This window comes from Manis javanica, chromosome 12 (assembly GCF_040802235.1).
Source record: "Manis javanica isolate MJ-LG chromosome 12, MJ_LKY, whole genome shotgun sequence".
NCBI lineage: Eukaryota > Metazoa > Chordata > Mammalia > Pholidota > Manidae > Manis > Manis javanica.
Genome location: NC_133167.1, coordinates 65,601,823 through 65,621,476, shown reverse-complemented (window position 1 = coordinate 65,621,476; position 19,654 = coordinate 65,601,823). Strand labels below are relative to the sequence as shown.

Sequence of the window (19,654 nt, the reverse complement as noted above, 5' to 3'; positions counted from 1 at the left end):
TAAAATGTAAAGTCCGGGTCATTAGGTAAATTGGCCTGTCACTTGGTGATCTGTTTAGCAGAGTAAACATGTGGCATGGTTTAATACAAGACCAGCTTCTCACCATAACAGCCTTTACCAAGCAAAGCATTTGGTTCAAGTTCAGTCCAATAGTCTCAACCTTGAGGTTTGGTTGCAGACATAGCAGAATGATTCCATGAAAAGTCAGCCTCAAAAACCCTCTTATAGAAGAAGTCCCAAATAGGGCATCCTGTGAGGCCACTGTGTTTTAGTCATTATACTAATAAAGCTTTCAAATCAAACATATCACATTTCATTCCTGTTGGCCAAAGGCCACTGCACAATTTACAAATACCAGAGGCAAAGGCCAGAGACCCCAGCAGGTATCATATTGATTAGAATATAAAATGAAAGGCAGGTCTGACCATGAAAGCACATGATGCTGGGGAGGTAATTCCACAGGAGGAAGCTTCAGATAAATGCTACATCATTTTGACTGAACTGTAGGGGCTCAACTAACTAGCTTTGCTTTTTACTAAATGAAATAAAAACACATTGGTCTTAATACTAAATAAGTTAACTTTTTGTACAATTGGACTTTGATTGAGTCCTAGTTAGAACTACCATAAAAAAAATCCCTGGCACAGATTAAGAAACAAAAATGAAAAAAAGCAAATATTGTTGAAAAGTACTCAGAAACCTGAAAAAATATCTAGTTCCTGGAGTAGGAGAGTGTATGTTCCACATGTTTCCAAACATTTAACAGCAAAACTCTCATCAAACAAAACCTTAAACAGAATTCTGAGATACTCAATAAGTAAAAGTAATATTTTATTACAACATACTTATTTCACAAGTCCACTCTTTTAAAATTTGAGAATTGAAAAGGTATCATAAGGAGCATGAGGCTATTTTCATCAACATTAAAATCTGAATTGGGTGTTATGGATGACAATGAAGTACTGACCACAATCCTTTTCTTACTTCTGAAATATATTATTTTAGCACAGTAACGAAAAATTAAGTAGTTTTGTGAATGTTACCAGTTTTTATTGTATTGGCATATTAAATAATCTCAGGATACTTCAGTTGAACTGATATAGGAACTTAAAAGATGTATATTGGGAAATATCTAACAATTGCTCATATTTCTCATTGTAAGTGTATTAGTCAAACACGGGCCTCCAAACCCATATTAATGTCAAATTTTTCATATATTGCCCCCTCCACCTTTTTATGTACTGCTTTTGAATTGAGCCTGATGAAGTTGTTTATATTGTCTTTTTTAATTTAATTTTTTTTATTTTGGTGTCATTAATCTACAATTACATGAAGAACATTATGTTTACTAGGCTCCCCCCTTCACTAAGTCCCCCCCACATACCCCTTCATAGTCACTGTCCATCAGTGTAGTAAGATGCTGTAAAATCACTACTTGTCTTCTCTGTGTTGTACAGTCCTCCCCGTGGCCCCCCCCACACACACTATACATGCTAATCGTAATGCCCTCCTTCTTTTTCCCCGCCCTAATCCCTCCCTTCCCATCCATCCTCCCCAGTCCCTTTCCCTTTGGTAACTGTTAGTCCTTTCTTGGGTTCTGTGATTCTGCTGCTATTTTGTTCCTTCAGTTTTCCTTTGTTCTTATACTCCACATATGAGTGAAATTATTTGGTACTTGTCTTTCTCTGCCTGGCTTATTTCACTGAGCATAATACCCTCTAGCTCCATCCGTGTTGATGCAAATGGTAGGATTTGTTTTCTTCCTATGGCTGAGTAATATTCCATTGTGTATATGTACCACATCTTCCTTATCCATTCATCTACTAATGGACATTTAGGTTGCTTCCATATCTTGGCTATTGTAATTATATTGTTTTACACAAACATGCATGGCCCTGAATTCAGGAAGAAGCCAGTGCAGGGCTACAACATCCCAAACCAGTGACACAGTAACAAGAAGTTGAATATGAGCACTGAAATGAGAAGAGGAATCTGCTGTAAGCCTGATAGATGATTCACTTGAGCGTGAGTACAAATTTATCACAGGTTTAAAGAAAGACTAAATGTATTTGGGGAGAAAAGGTTGAATCAAATATTTGAAGAATCCCCAAAGAACCTCTGCAGAAGCTGAGGCTTCCCTGAAATACAGCTGGAAAGTGTTTGGTAGGAAAGATGATTATGAAGCCTGCATGATCTGGTGGATTGGAAAAAATAAATTTTTAATAATAATAATAATACCTCTTTAGCAATTAATTCGGTGCCAGATGCCATACTAAGTGCATAACATGAATTATGCATGAATCATCACAGTGACTTTGAAATGCACTATCTTTATTTTAAATATGAGGAAACTCTTAAGTTTTGTCAAATTAAACATCTTTCCTGAGCCAGATGGTAGAGCCAGGTAGTAACCTAGGTAAGTGGAGTGAACTCTTTGCTATTGTCAATCAATTATTTGGGAAACCTTTTAGTAATAAAACCAGTGGGCTGTAGAGAATATTTTGCTAGGAAACATTATCATGGAGATTGTTGCCTGTTGCTCAATGATCTGAGTGGTTTTTCACCTGAATTCTATTCTCATTTACATCAAATTATTTGTGTGACTGATCCCATGACCTGTTAACGGATGTGGTTTCTCTACAAGGAAAATAATCATTTCTCTATCCTTGGGAGTGTTTTTTCACTTGGATGACCCAAAATTCCTACTCCTATGCTTTTCCTTCACCTGAATACTGAGGCAATGGAGACTGTGGCTGGGATACCATACAGAATGGGTCAGATAACTTCTCTCTGAAATCATTCAGATAGAGTAGAGAACACAGTTATGATTGCAGAAATCTCTTTTATGTGTTGTTACCAATATGGGTACATTTGCTGGAATTTTTAGAGAGAAACATCTGAGCTTGGGAGACCATGAAAAGCGACAGGTGTATTGGAGAATGGATGGGGACTTGGAGTCATGCTTTCTAGAAGTTTAATCCTGTTCTGTTGCTCACTAGTTGTGCAGTCCCTTTTACCTCTCTGAGCCTCTGTTTCTTATATTTCAAGAGCATTAATACTTTATAAGATTGTTGTTAAAATTACAAATAATGCATATGAAACTCAAACAGTGCCTGGCAAAATAGTAAATGCTCAATAAATATAATTATTGTTATTAATACAATAATATTTGTTATAAATATCATTAATTCCTAATCTATTGAATGTTATTTGATACTGAGAATAATCAAACTAAATAAGTCAACATAGTGATAATGATGTTGACTTGTACATATTCAGGAGAAGGGGATCAAGCTTCACATATTTGGCTGTCTGTCACTGCAAATGTCTTTCTATGGAGACAAGTGAGAAGACAGCCTTACCAGTCCAATGACAGCTGCTCCAATCCCAATGAGAGGGCTGACAGAGATGATAACCAGAGTCAGTTTCCAACCCTGGTAAAACCCCAGCAGGAATCCACAGATGCTCGTGGTCATGCGCTGAATGAAAATGGCCATTTGGTCAGCAATGGCATCGTTGACTTTATTAATATCCCTAGAAACAAGATAGGATTTGATCACTAAACTGAATTTGGTCAATTCAGATCTCTTGCCAGTCTCTCCCTTCTCTTCTCTGAACCCCATTGCCCTTGGAAAACTTAACAGCCTCCATCTTAGAAAATTTGCTGATTTGGGAGGTCATCAAGCCTCTCCTCTCAGAGCAAAGTAAGTTTGTCCTTAACTCAGTTTTCGCAACTCATATGCATTCGAAGTTGACAAAGCTTTTTGGAAACCATCCTATTTGTTTTTTCTTTCTTATAGGTAATATTCTTGGTCTCTTTTGAAGAGCCCTTCTTTCCTTCTTTATATCTGCTAAATCTTTTCAGCCTAAAGGTTCAACTCATATACCAACTAATTCATAAAAATTTATATAATCCTCCAGAAAATTATCTTCCTTCCTGTGTTTCATAGCAATGTAATTAATCTGTATGTGTGTGTGTAATTACTGCATTCTGCTTATTAGAATAGTGCTTAAGGGCACAGACACCAGAGCTAGGCTCTGAATTTTACTGTAGGCTCTTCTTGGGCAAGTTATTTAACCTTTCTGTATAATGGAGATAATGGCAGAACCTACATCAATGTGTAATAATGAGGATTAGCTAATATTGTAAAGTATGTGAAGTACCTAGTACATAGTAAGCAATCAATATGTGCTGGCTCTGATTACTTATTTGCTTGCATCTTTTATCCCTCCTACTAGGCTGTAGGTTTCTTAAGATCAAGAGTTCTGTGATTTATCTTTATGCCTTATGCCTTGCATAAGGTAAGTGATCCATATATATTAAAAAATTTATAATTACGCAATTATTCAGTATGTATAATATAATATAAAATTAATGTAATATAATAAAATTAATATAATATAATATAATTAATATAATATAATATAATAATCGGTTGAATTAAATTCCTATTCCTGGGAAAACTCCCATAATCACTTGTCCAGATGGAGCAAGCAGGGCTTAGGACTTGATAGTAAAAAAGGACCTAAGACAGGACCCAGACATTAGACAATTACATTCTAACAAGGTTAAGTATCTGTTCAAGGGCACAGTAAGTAAGGGGCAGACTGAGTGCTAGAATCTAGTTAGCCTGCTTTTAGCTTCACTACACTAATAAACTATCTGTCTTTTGTAGAACATCAAAGTTCAGTTCGGTAGGATTCAATTGACACTACTTATTCAGGGCTCATTCAGAATTACTTGGGAAAGGTGGACTATTAATGACCCAAACTAGTATTTAGGTGTAAACTGTATTTAAATCCAGTTTTATAATTTGAATCTTTCTCAAGCTATTTTGAATTTTTTTGTTTTTGCTTTTATATGCAGAAATTACCTCAACAGACAGAGCAAGAATATTTATTCTAATTTATATTATTTTCATTAGAGATTCATAGATCATGACATCCCTCAATTTCTTCTTTTGAGGCAAAATAATGCTACTTCTTTTAACTCTATTCCTTAATACTTTATTTCTAATATTTTAATCAAAGGCTCACAAACTAAATTGTAAAAATCGGCTTTCAATTTTTAATGATCATATTTGATAAAGCATTACCTCCGAAAAAGCCATGATACCTGTAAAAGCCCAGCTTAAGAGACAAAACATATAAAAAAACTTAAAGTGTTTCCAATTGTTGATTTAGAAACAGGAGTTTTACTATCAAAAAATCACATACACATAATATGTCCTACTAGCCACTTACTCAGACAATCTATTATTCAGCTCTCCCACTGAATTGCAGTCAAACCATCCTATTTCCATTCTCATTATTCCCCTAAAGTAAAATTTCCTCATTTTCTGGATCTGACGAGCTGCAGCAATTACCCAAAAGCATATCTGGAAGTGGAGCAAGAAATTTTAGCATTACAATGGTAAACATACTTGTTAATTCCCTATATTTTCAGAAAAAAAATACTTTCAATTGAACAGCTGAGAAATGGAGGAACATTATTCATAAAGTGCCCCTTCTCAGGAACTAAGGTGTGATCTATGGCACCTGTAACTAAACATGGAAGTAAGCAGAACAACTCAGGGAAACCAGATTTAGATTTCAGAGTCCAGAATTCTACCATCCGTCTTCGGAGCCGCCACCAGATTTGGGTTTCAATACAACTCTGCCACTTAGAGTTAACCTTACTGAGCTTCATTTTTAAGTGCAAAATAAAGCATGCAGCACCAAAAATAAATTACTGCTCTTAAATTATTATTTCTGCATGCCACTTCTGAGTGAATTTCCCCCAGAAGCCTGTCAATAAGCATTTATGCATTTCCAGGCTGTTGAACAATGACTTTCAGAGAAAGTAAGGCACAAATGATGACATAAGCAGGGAATCTGCTGATAGTTTTCCCCAGGCAGGAAAAACAAGCCTGTCATTAAAATTCCCAGGGCCAGAAATGGGAAAAGATGATTCATTTCTCTTTGTAACTGATACAAACTTCCTGGAATTAGTAAATGAATGAGGAATAGTGATACCTTCTTTTTCTCTACATTAGGCAAAAGATGAAATATGTTTCTTCTTTAATAAGGGTTAAGTAACTCCAAGCCTTTCCACTGCTTAGACCTGGAATATGCCCTAGATTCAGTTTACAGAATTTGGGGTGGAATGCAGTTCAGTGAGACTTTAGCAATAAAAGAGAAAAAGAAAGTAAACCTCCCTTTTCCTCAACTCCCCAACCCGGCTTTCCCCAGGCTGCTCACCCTCCCTCTACAAACATCCACAGCTGCCTGTTTCTGAATTTAGAAGAGAGGATGGAGGGAGGAAGGGCAGGACACTGAAACTAAAAGCTATTCTCCTTCTTTCTAGACAGCTGCTTGTATCCTCCTCCCCAACTGAGAGGGAGAAATCTTTTCCCCTTCTCTCATGTCCCCTAAATAAAACTGTAGTTCCTATGGTTTCTGAATAACTCAAAAAGTTAAAGAGTACACTTTGCATTTCATTATTAGTGTCTTTGAATCCAGATGTTGCCCTGTAAGTAAAATGCAGGAGCTACTAACTTGAATGTACCCCGTGGTAAGTACTGCTACAGCAACTCCAGCATAGTAACTGGCAAACTTGATCATTTCACTCTCAATGTTCAGCAACCTTCAAAAGAGAAAGAGAGGGAAAAATGTTGAAACTTAAGTAGGATCAAGCTACCAAAGATTACATTTGTGCATACAGAGGAATTTAAAATGTTTGGATTATAGATTATATAGATTTCTGTTAAATGTGGGTAGGCACTTTATCTATATAAAATTATAATCAATCCATCCATACCCCTAAATAGACCTTATGGTACAGATCACAGCAAAGATGGCTGTCCTTGTTTTTTCTTTTTAATTCTTCTTTTAAATTGAAGTATAATTTACATACAATATCCTAGTAGTTCCAGGTGTACATCATCATGGGCAAATATTTTTATACATTACAAACGATGTCCACAGTAAGCCTACTTACCATCTGTCACTGAAGTCACTACAATGCTATTGACTATATCCCTTATACTGTACATTACAGCCCATGACTTATTCAATTTTACAAACACAGATGTTATATGTTAATTGGTTGTTTGTGTTATTAGTAAGGCTTCTGGTCAACACTAGGTATTGGTAGTTAAGTTTTAGGGGAGTCAAAATTTATGCTCACATTTTCAACTGCATGGTGTTCAGTACCCCAATCCCCACATTGTTCAAGGGCCAACTGTGCCTTTCCTTTCTTCCCACTCATCGATCTAAAAGTAGCAGTCACTAATTGCTAGATGGTGTGGATAAGGACTTGCATAGTTTAAGATTCTCTTTATATCTGAGGCAGGCCAGAAATGAATTGTTAACTCATTTCCATTTTATTCTTGGGAAGAAGTTATTATTGCTTTAGAGACTACTTGAGGATATTCCTGAAACAACAGGACAAACCTATCAGAAAACCTGACCGGAAGGAAAAGAACAGGCTGGTCTGGTTTCTTTGACTGCACATCAAACTTCATCTACGTAGTGGAAAGTTCTCATGATTATGGATCCCTAAGAAGGATTCTGCAGAGTGTGCAGACCACAGAATGAGTGCCTTGCTTTTTAAAAGCAAAATCAACATTCATCTGCCTGGATAAGTTAAGATTTCCAGCTCATTTGTTGAAGAGAGAAGAGGGAAAAGGTAAAAGATATTATACAAATTATTAAGATATGAGAATTCTTACTGTACCCTTTATGAAAAATGCATGCCTCATAATGAATCACTCAATTTACTCCTCAAGGTTTTAAGTTTACTAATGCCATAAGTTTTTGTTTAAAAATCGCTAGAAAGTCTTTATGACAAGGCACATTGCTTAACAAGGAGCTTTCCTTTCAGTGGTTCTCCTGCACTGTAGACAGAGTAGCGCTGCCACTTCACAGTGAACATCAGTGTCAGCTCCAAACTAAGCATCACAAGTTGGCAGAAATGTACCCATGTCCTGGTTTTGGAATGTTGGAGGCTCTATATTCCTAAATGCATAGGATGTTGACCTATGGACAAATGGCTTATCAGTGGACGAGGCTGCTTTGTATGTTCTGTGGTGGCATACTACCAGAATGACTAGATTTTCATTTCAGAGAACCCATGACAATATTTTTTCACCCAGGAAGCTATTTTTTGTTTGTTTGTTTGTTTGTAATTAAACTTTTTATTTTGAGATATGTGTAGATTCACATGCAATTGTGAGAAATAATACAGAAAGATTATGCATGCTTTTAATCTAGTTTTTGCATAATGGTAACATTTTGCAGAACTATAGGACAATATCACAACCAGGTTGTTGATGTTGATATAATCAAGATCAGAACAGGATTCTCATCATCACAGGATTCTTCATGTCCTTCTGTATCTGCACATACTTCCACCCAGCTCCAACTTCTCCCTTAACCCCTGGCTACCACTAATCTGTTCTCTATTGCTATAGTTTTGCAATTTGAAGAATGTTATATAAATGAGATCTGCAAATTTGAGATTTGTATTTTTTCACTAAGCATAATTCTTTCAAGTTTCTTCAGTATTTCATCTCATTTCATTGTTAAGTAGGATTCCATGGTGTAGCTGTGTAACAGTTTGTTTGACCACTCACCACTGAAGGACATGAGTAGGTTGTTTCCACAACTGTGTTGTTTCCAGTTTTTGTCTATTAATAATAAAGCTTCTAAAAACATTTGTGTACAGGTTTTTATGTGACACAGGTTTTTATTTTCTGGGGTAAATCCTCAACAGTAGAATTGCTCGGTCCTATAGTAGTTGCATGTTTATTTATTTATTTATCTTTCTAGTTTCAAAATTGTTTTCCAGATTGGTTGCATTCCACCAGCAAGGTATGTTCCTCCATATCCTCACCAGCATTTGGTTATCACTATTTTTTATTTTATCCATTCTAATAGATTTATACTGATAACTCTTTTGGATTTTAATTGGTATTCCCTAGCTACTAATGCTGCTGAATATCTTTTCACATGCTTATTTGCCACCTTTATACCTTTATGAAATGCCGTTGGTATTTTGATAGGGATTGCATTGAATCTGTCAATTGTTTTAGGTAGGATAACCATTTTGGCAGTGCTAATTTTCTTTATACCTTTAGTGAAATGTATAATTCACTTTATACCTTTAGTGAAATGTCTGTTTGTGTGTTTTTCCTATATTCTAATTGAACTTTTTTAACCATTGAGTTTTGAGTTATTTATATATTAGAACTTAGTCCATTGTTAGATTATAAATTTTGCAAGTATATTCTTCTGACTGTAGCTTTTCATTCTCTTAACAGGGTCTTCTGCAAAGCAAATGTTTTTGAATCTTGATGCAGTCAAATTTATCAGTTTTTCCACTCATGGATTGTGCTCTTGGTGTCAAGTCTAAGATTTCTTTGTCTACTGATGAAAGAAATTGAAAAAGACACAAATAAATGGAAATCTATCCCATGCTCATAGATAGGAAGAATTAACACTGCCAAAATGGTTATCCTGACTAAAACAATTAACAGATTCAATGCAATCCCTGTCAAAATACCAATGGCATTTTCCAGTGAACTAGAGCAAATAATCCTATATTGAACCTGAATAGCCAAAGCAATCTTGAGAAAGAAGAAAAGAATATTATGAGTGGTATCACACTCTTCCCTAACACCACATACAAAAGTAAACTAAAAATGGACTAAAGATCTAAATATAAGACATGAAACCAAGAAACCATTGGAATAAAACATAGGCAAAATGTCTTGAACAGAAGTATGAATAATTTTTTTCTGGATACATCTCCCCCAGGCAAGGAAAACAAAAGCAAAAATAAGCAGGTGGGACTAGGTCAAACTAAAAAGCTTCTGTGAAACAAAGGAATTCATCAATGAAACAAAAAGGCCACCTACAGTGTGGTAGAATATATTTGTAAATGAAATATCCAATAAAGGATTAACACCCAAAACATATAAAGAACTCCAAAGACTCAAGACCAAAAAATAAATAAGTAAATAAAATAACAATAACCCAACTAAAAAATGGGCAGAGGATCTGAATAGACATTTTTCCAAGGAAGATATACCAATGGCCAAAAGGCACATGAAAAAATGCTCCACATTGCTATTCATCAGGGAAACACAAATCAAAACCACAAAGAGATATCACCTCACATTGGTTAGAATGGTCACTACCCAAAAGAAATAACAAGTTGGTGAGAATGTGGAGAAAAGAGGGAATGTAAACTTATGCAACCACTGTAGAAAGCTGTGTGAAGGTTCCTCAAAAAACTAAAACCATAGTGCTATATGACCCAGTAATTCAACTTGTGGGAATCTACACAAAGAAAATGAAATCATTAATTTTAAAAGATGTATGCACCCTTTTATTTATTGCCACTTTATATACAATAGCCAAAGATGTGGAAGCAACCAAAGTGTCCATCAACAAATGAATGGATAAAGAAGAGGTGGTACATATACACAATGGAATATTATTCAGTCATAAAAAAGAAAGAAATCCTGCCATTTGTGACAACATGGAGGGACTTAGATGGTATTATGCTAAGTGAAATAAGCCAGGTGGAGAAAGACAAATACCATATGATTTCACTTATATGTGAATCTAAAAACAAAACAGCATTAGATTCAGAGAAGTGACTACCATAGGGGAGGGATTAGGGTGGTTAGTGAAAAGGTGAAGGGGATAAAGAGGTGTAAAAACTCAATCATAATATAAATTAGTCATGGGGATGAAAAAATATACAGCATAGAGAGTATAGTCATTAGGACTGTAACATCTTTTTGTGTTCACAGATAGTAGCTACCTGGGATGAGCATTTAATAATGTATATAACTGTCAAATCACTATGTTATATACTTGAAATCAACATAATATTGTATATCAGCTATCCTTACATTTAAAAAATTATCTTTTAAATAAGAGCTCTTTGTCAAGACCTAGACCTGAAAAAGGTCTCCATATTTTTCTAAAAGCTTATAGTTTATTTTTTGCATTTAAGTTCATAATCCATGTTGATCCAATTTTGTATAGGTTCATTTTTTTGCCTATGGATGTCCAGTTATTCCAACACTGTTTGATAAAAAGTTTATCTTTCCTCCATTGAATTTCTCTTTCACTTTTAACAATTAGTTAGACATATTTCAAGGATCTGTTTCTGAGTTCTCTATTCTCTTCCTCTATCAATACCATACAACCTTGATTGCTGTAGCTAAATAATAGGTTTTGAAATTAGGTAGATTGTTCCTCACGCTTTGTCATTATTTTTTCAAAGTTGTTTTAGATATTCTAGTTCTTTTGTGTTTTCATACAAATTTTAGAGTAATCTTGTCTATATCTATAAAAAATTTGGCTAAGATTTTGATAGAACTTGTATTAAATTTGTATGTCAATTTGAAAGGATTGACCTCTTCACTATATTGAATCTCAATTCACTAACATGGTTTATCTCTCCATTTATATAGGTCTTTTTTTATTTCTTTCATCAGCATTTTGCAGTTTTCAGAACATAAGTCCTATACATGTTTTGTTAGATTTCCACCTAAGTAAATTTTTTTGAACAATTGTACATTGCATTACATTTTGAATTTTGATGCCCATATGTTCATTGCTAGTACATAGAAATATTTTTAAATTGTGTATGTTTATCTGGTATTGTATGACCTTGCTGAACTTATTTATTCATTCTAGGAAGTTTTTGTAGACTCTTTAGGAATTTCCATGTTAACAATAATGTCATCTCCAAGAAAGATGGGTGTACTTTTTCTTTTAGATCTATATTCTTTTTCTTGTCTTGCATTTAAAAAAATTCTAGTTGCAGTAAAAAACATGTAACATAAAATTTATAAACAACCTAACCAATTTTGTGTATAAATCAGTAGCATTATTAGATTCTTTTAATTTTCTTTCCCTACTTACTGTAAAGGTTAGAATTTCAAGTACCATATTGAAGAATAGTGGTGAAAACATATATCTTTGCCTTGTTTCCAGTATTAGGAGGAAAGTATTCAATTTCTCACTATTAAGTATAATATTAGCTATAGGATTTTTTTTTAAGTTGAGGAAGTTCTTTTCTAGTCCTAGTTTTTTGAGAGTTTTATTAGGGGTAAGTGTTGAATTTTTCAAATGTTTTTTCTGCATCTGTGGAGATAATCATGTGGTTTTCTATATTAATCTGTTAATATGGTGGATTACATTGATTGCTTTTCAAATACTGAACCAGTTGTGTTTCTCTAGAATATATCCCCCCTTGGTCATGGTATGTAATTCTTTTTATATATCACTGAATTCTATTTGCTAATATTTTGTTAGGATTTTGTGTCTATACTCATGAGGAATTCTTTTTTGCAATATTTATTGGTTTTAGCATCATGATAATATTAGCTTTGTAAAATGACTTGGGATGTGTTCCCTACAATCTGGGAAATATTGCATACAATTGGTGTACTTCTTTAAATATTAGAATTCTCCATGTTAAACCATATGGGCCTGGAGATTTCTATTTTTGGAGTTTTAAAATTGCAAGTTAAGTTTCCTTAATAGTTAGGGCTACTCAAATTATTTATATCATATTGGGGGAGTTGTGATAGTTTGTGTTTTCAAGCAATTGGTTCATTTCTCTGTGATGTGAAATGTATCTGTGTAGACTTGCTTATAGTAGTTCCTTGCTATCCTTTTGAAATTTGCAAGGTCTGCAGTGATATATCATCTTTCATTCCAATACTGGCAATTTATGTCTTCTTTTTGTGTTCACAGATAGTAGCTATACTAGTTGGGATGAGCATTTAATAATGTATATAACTGTCAAATCACTATGCTATATACTTGAAATCAACATAATATTGTATATCAGCTATCTTTCCATTAAAAAAATTTTTTTTAAATAAGAGCTCTTTGTCAAGACCTAGACCTGAAAAAGTTCTCCTTCATGTTTTTCTAAAAGCTTATAGTTTATTTTTTGCATTTAAGTCCATAATCCATGTTGATCCAATTTTGTATAGGTTCATTTTTTTGCCTATGGATGTCCAGTTATTCCAGCACTGTTTGATTAAAAGTTTATCTTTCCTCCATTGAATTGCTCTTTGTCAGTCTTGCTAAAGGTTTGTCAATTTAATTGATCTTTTCAAAGAATCAGTTTTTGTTTCACCAATATCCTATATTGTTTTCCTATTTTTTTATCTTTATTATGTCCTCTCATTTGTTTATTGTGGACTTGTTTTGCTCTTTTTTTTTTCGAAGTTCTTGAGTAGGGACTTTAGATAATTAATTTGAGACATTTCTCTTTTGTAATGTATACATTTTGTGTTATAAATTTTCCTCTCAATACTGCTTTAGCAATTTTAGGGCATGTTAGTTGTATCTCAAGAAAGCTGTTTTAAAAAATGTATTGTCTTACAGTGTTTAACCTCAAAACAGTGCTTGAATACATAAGCTAAGTGTACATTGCTAGGAAAATAGACTGAAATCCAAGAAAAGTACAGATTTCTACACTGACGCATCCATAATGCAGGGCAAGTGAGGGTATCAGCCTTCCAATGGCTGTGGTTGTATGCCTCCCAAGAGTCCCTGATGATTCTTGCCTCTGCATTCAAACTCTTATATAGTCCCACCCCAAATTGTACCAGGGTTGGTGTGACACAGAAGAGAATTAGCCAAAAAAAGTCTTTACATACAGCACAACAAGGACTCAAATAAAACTCGTGGGTCACCTTCCTAGTGTCGTTAAGTACTGGTGGTGTCATCCTGAAGCCTGTGGTCTGCAAAGTGGTTAGGTTGGATGATATATTTAATTGAACATGACAGAAATGATGGTATGTTACTTCCATGATTAACTTGTAAGACTTTGTGGTTTCCATTTGAGTTTTTACACTTAACTAGGTAAAATAAATTAAAAATATACTGCACTGTGATATTAATACTGTTTGGACTTCTCCTTCTTTTATCTTCTTTCATTTTTTTACCTTATTGTTTGACTATTCTGGGACTTGATGTTCTGTAATCTTTTTTAGCATTTTTCACTGAAAGCCATTGGGAAGCCTTTAGCCTAAAAATTCCATTCAACGGATTACAATTGATATGTCATAACAAATATAATAAAAGGGAAAAACCAACTCCTACCATTATATACACGTGCTTATACTGAAAAAATCATTGGCTTGCCTTGTATAGTCCAAAACTAATACATTATCATAATAGGTGAAGCAATTGTACTTTTAATGATATGCTTTTTATAAGAAAGAAAGTTGGGTAATTACAGAGGCATGTTAACTACTTACAGGTTGGAAAATATCATCCCCCTTCTCCGTCCCACCCAAGTCCATTTTCACTGTGATCTTACCACATAAAAACTAAACAAACATTCAGTCAGAAGTACAAGAATCAATTTATGTCAGTGACCATAATAACTTACAGTTAAAATACTTAACTTATCAAAGGAGTCCCAGTAAAGGAAAAGACTAAGAAAAGTATGGTCTATACATTTTCAGACATCCAAATGAAATTCAAAAAAAAAGTACAAAGGTCCATTTACATGTTTGGTATCACATGAATTCAGCTAAAGTCAATGAACTTCTGAAAGCCCCCATTTGTTTTGCATAATTTGCACATTTTCAAGAATATGACCCAGTAAGAATGAATAAAGTGTGACTAATGGGTAACCACAGTGAATTCCTTTCTATAGATTATGGAGATGCAGACATTAAAGGTAGATTCATTCTTTAATTCATCTAATAAATATTCATGAGCACTTGATATCATAGATATGTCCCAAATTTTGGCCCCTCTAACAAGTATTCCAAAATTTTAAGGCATAACAGTCTAAACTTGCAGAAATTTTCCCTTAAAAAATTATCTCCATGAATATTATTAATGATTTGGGTCAATTTATACTATACATAAGTCTGAAAGTATTCTTTTCAAAGGGAGGAGTGATTAATTTTACATTTTATACTCAAACCACTCTTTAAAAAGCATTTCATTTCTGTCTTCCAATATAAATGAAAGACTTATAAGATGGCCATTGAAGACAATATTTCTTTTACACAAACCATTCTGAGTCTTACTTCCAAATTTAGAAAGGAAACAGACATTTTTAGACTCTAGGAAATTTATCTATAATAAGTAGTCTCACTAGTTTTTAAATGGTAATTCTGCGCATTGCATGTTATCCTATACTTTTCTGCAAACACTGATCAGTTTATAACTACATATTTTTTTTGAATGGTCATTGATTTAATGACAGTCTCACTAAGCTCCATGAATATAAGGACCATGACTCTTAAGATAATCACTGTATTCCTGATGCTTACACCAATTCCTTGTACATAGTTGGTATTCAAAAAATTTTGGTGAACGAGTGAATGGATGAAAGACCCTAAAAGTAGATAATATTATGGAAGAGTGTCAGTGCTTTAGAAGGGTTTGTTCAGAATCTGCAAAAAAAATTTTTAAATGAAGGTGAAAATTGTAAATTCACTTAGGAGAGTCATTACAAGTGTCTCTATAGCCAGGATATACCCTGCCCTTGATTCTTGAACCTGAATGTGTGGGTTTATTCATGCAAATGAGCTTGTTCTGGCCCTGGGGCAGCATGAGGTAGGCTACAAAGTCCATGCTCTGACAGGTGAGTCAACCTGTGTATACTATGGACTCATTATTACAAGGCTTATCACAAAAAGAATAAGGTAGCACAGTTAGCTCTGGCTAATTCTGCACATCTGCTTCTGGCCTTCTACTCACAGCACCTTCCTTAGAAACTCAATTCCTGAGACCAGTGGCTCTTATTCAGAGTCCCGTAGTGCACTAACGAGAATCCTATGACAGAGAGCTGGCTGGATATCGAGTGATTAATCAGCCACAGCCACAGAAAATAAGGAACAGAAGAGAATTAGCCAAAAAAAGTCTTTACATACAGCACAACAAGGACTCAAGTAAAATTCGTGGGTCACCTTCCTAGTGTCATTAAGTACTGGTGGTGTCATCCTAAAGCCTGTGGTCTGCAAAGTGGTTAGGTTGGATGATATATTTAATGGGCAAATTCAGATTCTGTTTTTTATTAAGATTTAAAAACCTGGTAGGATAGGAACAACTATAGGGCAGAGTAATTTGTACAAATATGTAATTTGTAGAAATATGAGTAAATTTATGTTTCTATTCACTGTTAGACACCATTCCAGCTCAGTCAATGAAGTCCCCTTTATAAGTTTTGAATTACAATTTAAGATAGAGCAAAAAAAGTAGAAAAATTAAAAATAGCAGCCTACCCACAATGTGTTGCATTTGTCACATTCTGGTTGAGGGAGCTATTAGTCCACACTATGGTGTTATTTACACAGGCTTTTTCAGGGATCTTGAGTTCTTGTAATTCAGTATCATAGTCAATAAAAACATCTGTCATAGTGCCAAAAATGAGCAGCACGCCTGGATAGGCTAGTCCATGGAGAAATGCACATAAACTTCCCACAAACATCAGCCAAATATCAGTTGGTGAAGAAAATCGAAACTTGAAAAACAAAGGATTCAGAGATCTTCTATGGGTGAAAAGTGGAGAAGCAGGAGGACTATTTAATTTTAGTTACTAGATTTTGATAAATAGTATTCAACACTAAATTTCATGGGAATCATCTTAATTGAACAGTAGAGTTCTCACATGTTGAAATAATACATCAATCTTCTAAAACATTAGACTCTTACATTGCTAGTTCATGCTATTTCTTTCCTAGTTTCTGAATTTATTCTCTTTACTTAAGAGCTGACTTTAATTCTTAGCTGTTCATCCACAACTTAAGGTGGAAACATTGACTGGCCGAGAGGGACACCATTGCTACATAGATATACTGTGTGGGATGTTCAGCAATAGCATAAACTGGTTCCCAGAACTGACACTGACAATGAGGAGTGCCTATTTGTGTCTACACTTGGCAGCACCCTGTGCAGATTCGTGGAAAATATCTATCCTATGAAATTCCTACAGACTTGCCATAAGAATAAATACATGATCCAATTACTGTGAGGATTTTCCTTGCCAAAATGATAATTATGGGCTTAGTAATGATCTACCAGGACACTTTTCTGATCTACTGGATGGGATTTGTGTGTTTAACTAGCAATATATTTCCAACTGTTATTCAGCATGTTATTACAAGGGAGTTGATGACTGAAAAAATGATTACTATAGTTAAAAACCTGCTAATATGACTAAAGATTTAACACTTCCTCTGTGATCTGAACAACTCACAGGTGCAAAACCTATATCGAAAATCAGCACAGGCTTATTACCAACTGGAAGAAGCCAACTTGACTGCTGTTGTCTTTCTTCTTATCTTGTAACCTGAGAAGAAAAACAGGGACTTACAGACCATCCTTTCTAAAACAGTAAGAATTCACCTTAGATGGTGGTTTTATGAGCCATTTTTTAGGAAGAAAGAAGTTCCCCTGGCTGAGAAATTCTTGTCAAATTCGGCATCTTAAAAACAAGCTTTTATTCTTCATATTTATTGCAGCTAAAGATTTCAGTATAGCTACATCTCATATTTAGTAGAGATTCAGAGAGGTCTTCCTGAGAGGTATTGAGAGGAAATAAAAATTGCTCTGTACTCCCAGTTATACTAACAAATGACTATTGGATCTCAGCCCTGATCCTCAACATACTTCTACTTACATTTCCTTGTGGGTAAGTTGAGGTGATTAGATTTGCTGATTTAAAGCTTTCTTCTAGCACTTAAAAAATTTACAGCTACATTAAATAGTATTGATATGATGAAAAAAACACCCATACTTCCCATCAAATAGTTTTCCTTAGTGTTTCTTATTCATTTCATTTCTCATAAAGTTATACTTAAACCATCTTTGACCTTCTCAACTCCAGGGACCTTTACTTCACCTGAGTCATCCGTCCATGGATACCCCCTGGATCTTGCTTTCACCAATGACTACTCCACGCACTGACCCTCTGGGGCCACCCATGCATCATGTGTTCTAACGTTTTTCCTGCTTCCACACCTATTAGTCATTTCAATTGAACCTGGCAATCCCTTAAACTCTCCACCTATTTACAATTATTAAACCCTATCAAGATTTTGCTTCCTTCCCCAAGCATCCCAGGTCCCTCTGTCTGCCATTTGGACCACCCTCTCACCATCATCCTCTATCCTTTCCTCTAAATCCGTCCTTAGAAACTCTGTCTTTGAATCCATTCAGCTGTTTGCCGCTCTCCTCCTTAAGCTGGGCTTCTGGGCCTGCTGCAGACCTCTCTACCATAGGAACTGATGCTTACACATGCCAGTGCCATGCCAAGCCACTGTTGCCCTAAACTTCCCTTCCAGCTTGGAGGAGAATCTGAAGTCCATGGTGAGATGTCCAGGGCCTTCCACGGCTTGACAAGATGGTTCTCTGAACTTGTCTCCTCCTGGTTCTTGCAGTGGAAGCCATCTGGCCTCTTTGCTGACCTTTGTCCATGCCAGATTTGTTTCCACTTCTGGGAATTTGTACTTGCTATCCCCTCTCACCAGAATACTCTTTCTTCAGATACCTGTATGTGCCCTCACCTCCTTCAGACCTTCCTTCAGGTCATCTTTCCAATGGTGCCTTCCACAAACAAAGTCTTTAAAAATTCACCCCCCAACATAATTTCATATCTCCATTCCATGTTTTCTTTTTTTGTCTTAGAAAGAAAGTGACAGATCATCACTAGCTACCATGCTATATTTCTTATTTATTATGGTGTTTATAACATCTCCCTCACTAAAATGGAAGCTCCTCAAAGGCAGAGATTTTTGCCTTTTTGGTTTTTTTTTTTTTTTTTTGTATCTTAGCACCTATAGTGCCTGATACCTAGAGGGGACTCAAAATTTGTGAAGTGATAAATGAATGAATGAACGAGTAGTCTCCAGCCTTAGTTTGATCCACAACACTATACTTTATCCCTCTACAAATTGTTCCCATTCTCCTCAGCAACTCTATCAAATTTTCACATAGGTTCGTCTCCTCTAAAAATCAAAGAACAGTCTCAACCATCCTGTTCATTCTCCTGCTGCATTTATCTGCCTCCACACCCATTTTCACTCCTCTCCCAACCAGTGAGAAAAGATGAATCTTCTAGGCCTAGGGGATCTTACCACTTCTAGCCCAAGATAATGTTTCCACATGCAACACCTCCCTCTGCAATGAATTACTTAACATTTCTTAAATACCTTCAACCCTCTCCCTCTTTACCACCTAATATCAGGAACTTGCCTGGCATTTCCCTTCTGTCTTCTAAATTAGACTCCATCTAATCCTACCCTCATGCCAATGTATGATTAACTGACATTTGTCTTATATGGGAATTTAAACTCTGAAACTAAAGAGAAATACCTAATAACTAAATTTTAGGTTTCTACCATTTCCCTCTTGGAAGAATTTGGGGGTTTATAGAGACCTCCCAGGTACCCATGAAATCATACTTATCCAACTTTTCCTCTACTCAGTTATGTCAGAAATTTTGTGGTGTTCCTGGATACACAGGGGGAGATTGGGACCTAATCCAGAAGAGATATTCCAAATGGTTTTTGAAATCAAATTGTAATAATGCTTTAAGGAGAAAAAGAATGGATTACCTATACCACTTTACAGGAAGTGTGATGTGAATGAAAATATTACCTCTGATTTA

General features: G+C 35.1%; 1 protein-coding gene across 11 annotated transcripts in view; it reads right to left on the bottom strand.

The window, feature by feature from the left end:
• Positions 1-19,654, bottom strand: part of ABCB11 (ATP binding cassette subfamily B member 11) — a 223,665-nt gene that overhangs the window by 109,215 nt on the left and 94,796 nt on the right. For 5 of the 11 annotated variants that reach the window (XM_073218736.1, XM_073218739.1, XM_073218735.1 and 2 more), the window contains 4 exons: positions 17,284-17,335; positions 6,538-6,625; positions 5,245-5,378; positions 3,363-3,534 (listed from right to left, as the gene is read on the bottom strand). In XM_073218736.1, coding sequence (XP_073074837.1) covers positions 3,363-3,534; positions 5,245-5,378; positions 6,538-6,625; positions 17,284-17,335 — 446 coding nt within the window. Of the gene's footprint in view, positions 1-3,362; positions 3,535-5,244; positions 5,379-6,537; positions 6,627-16,268; positions 16,508-17,283; positions 17,336-19,654 lie in introns of those variants that run through there. The other 6 variants (XM_073218733.1, XM_073218734.1, XM_036995034.2 and 3 more) reach the window with 3 other exon arrangements.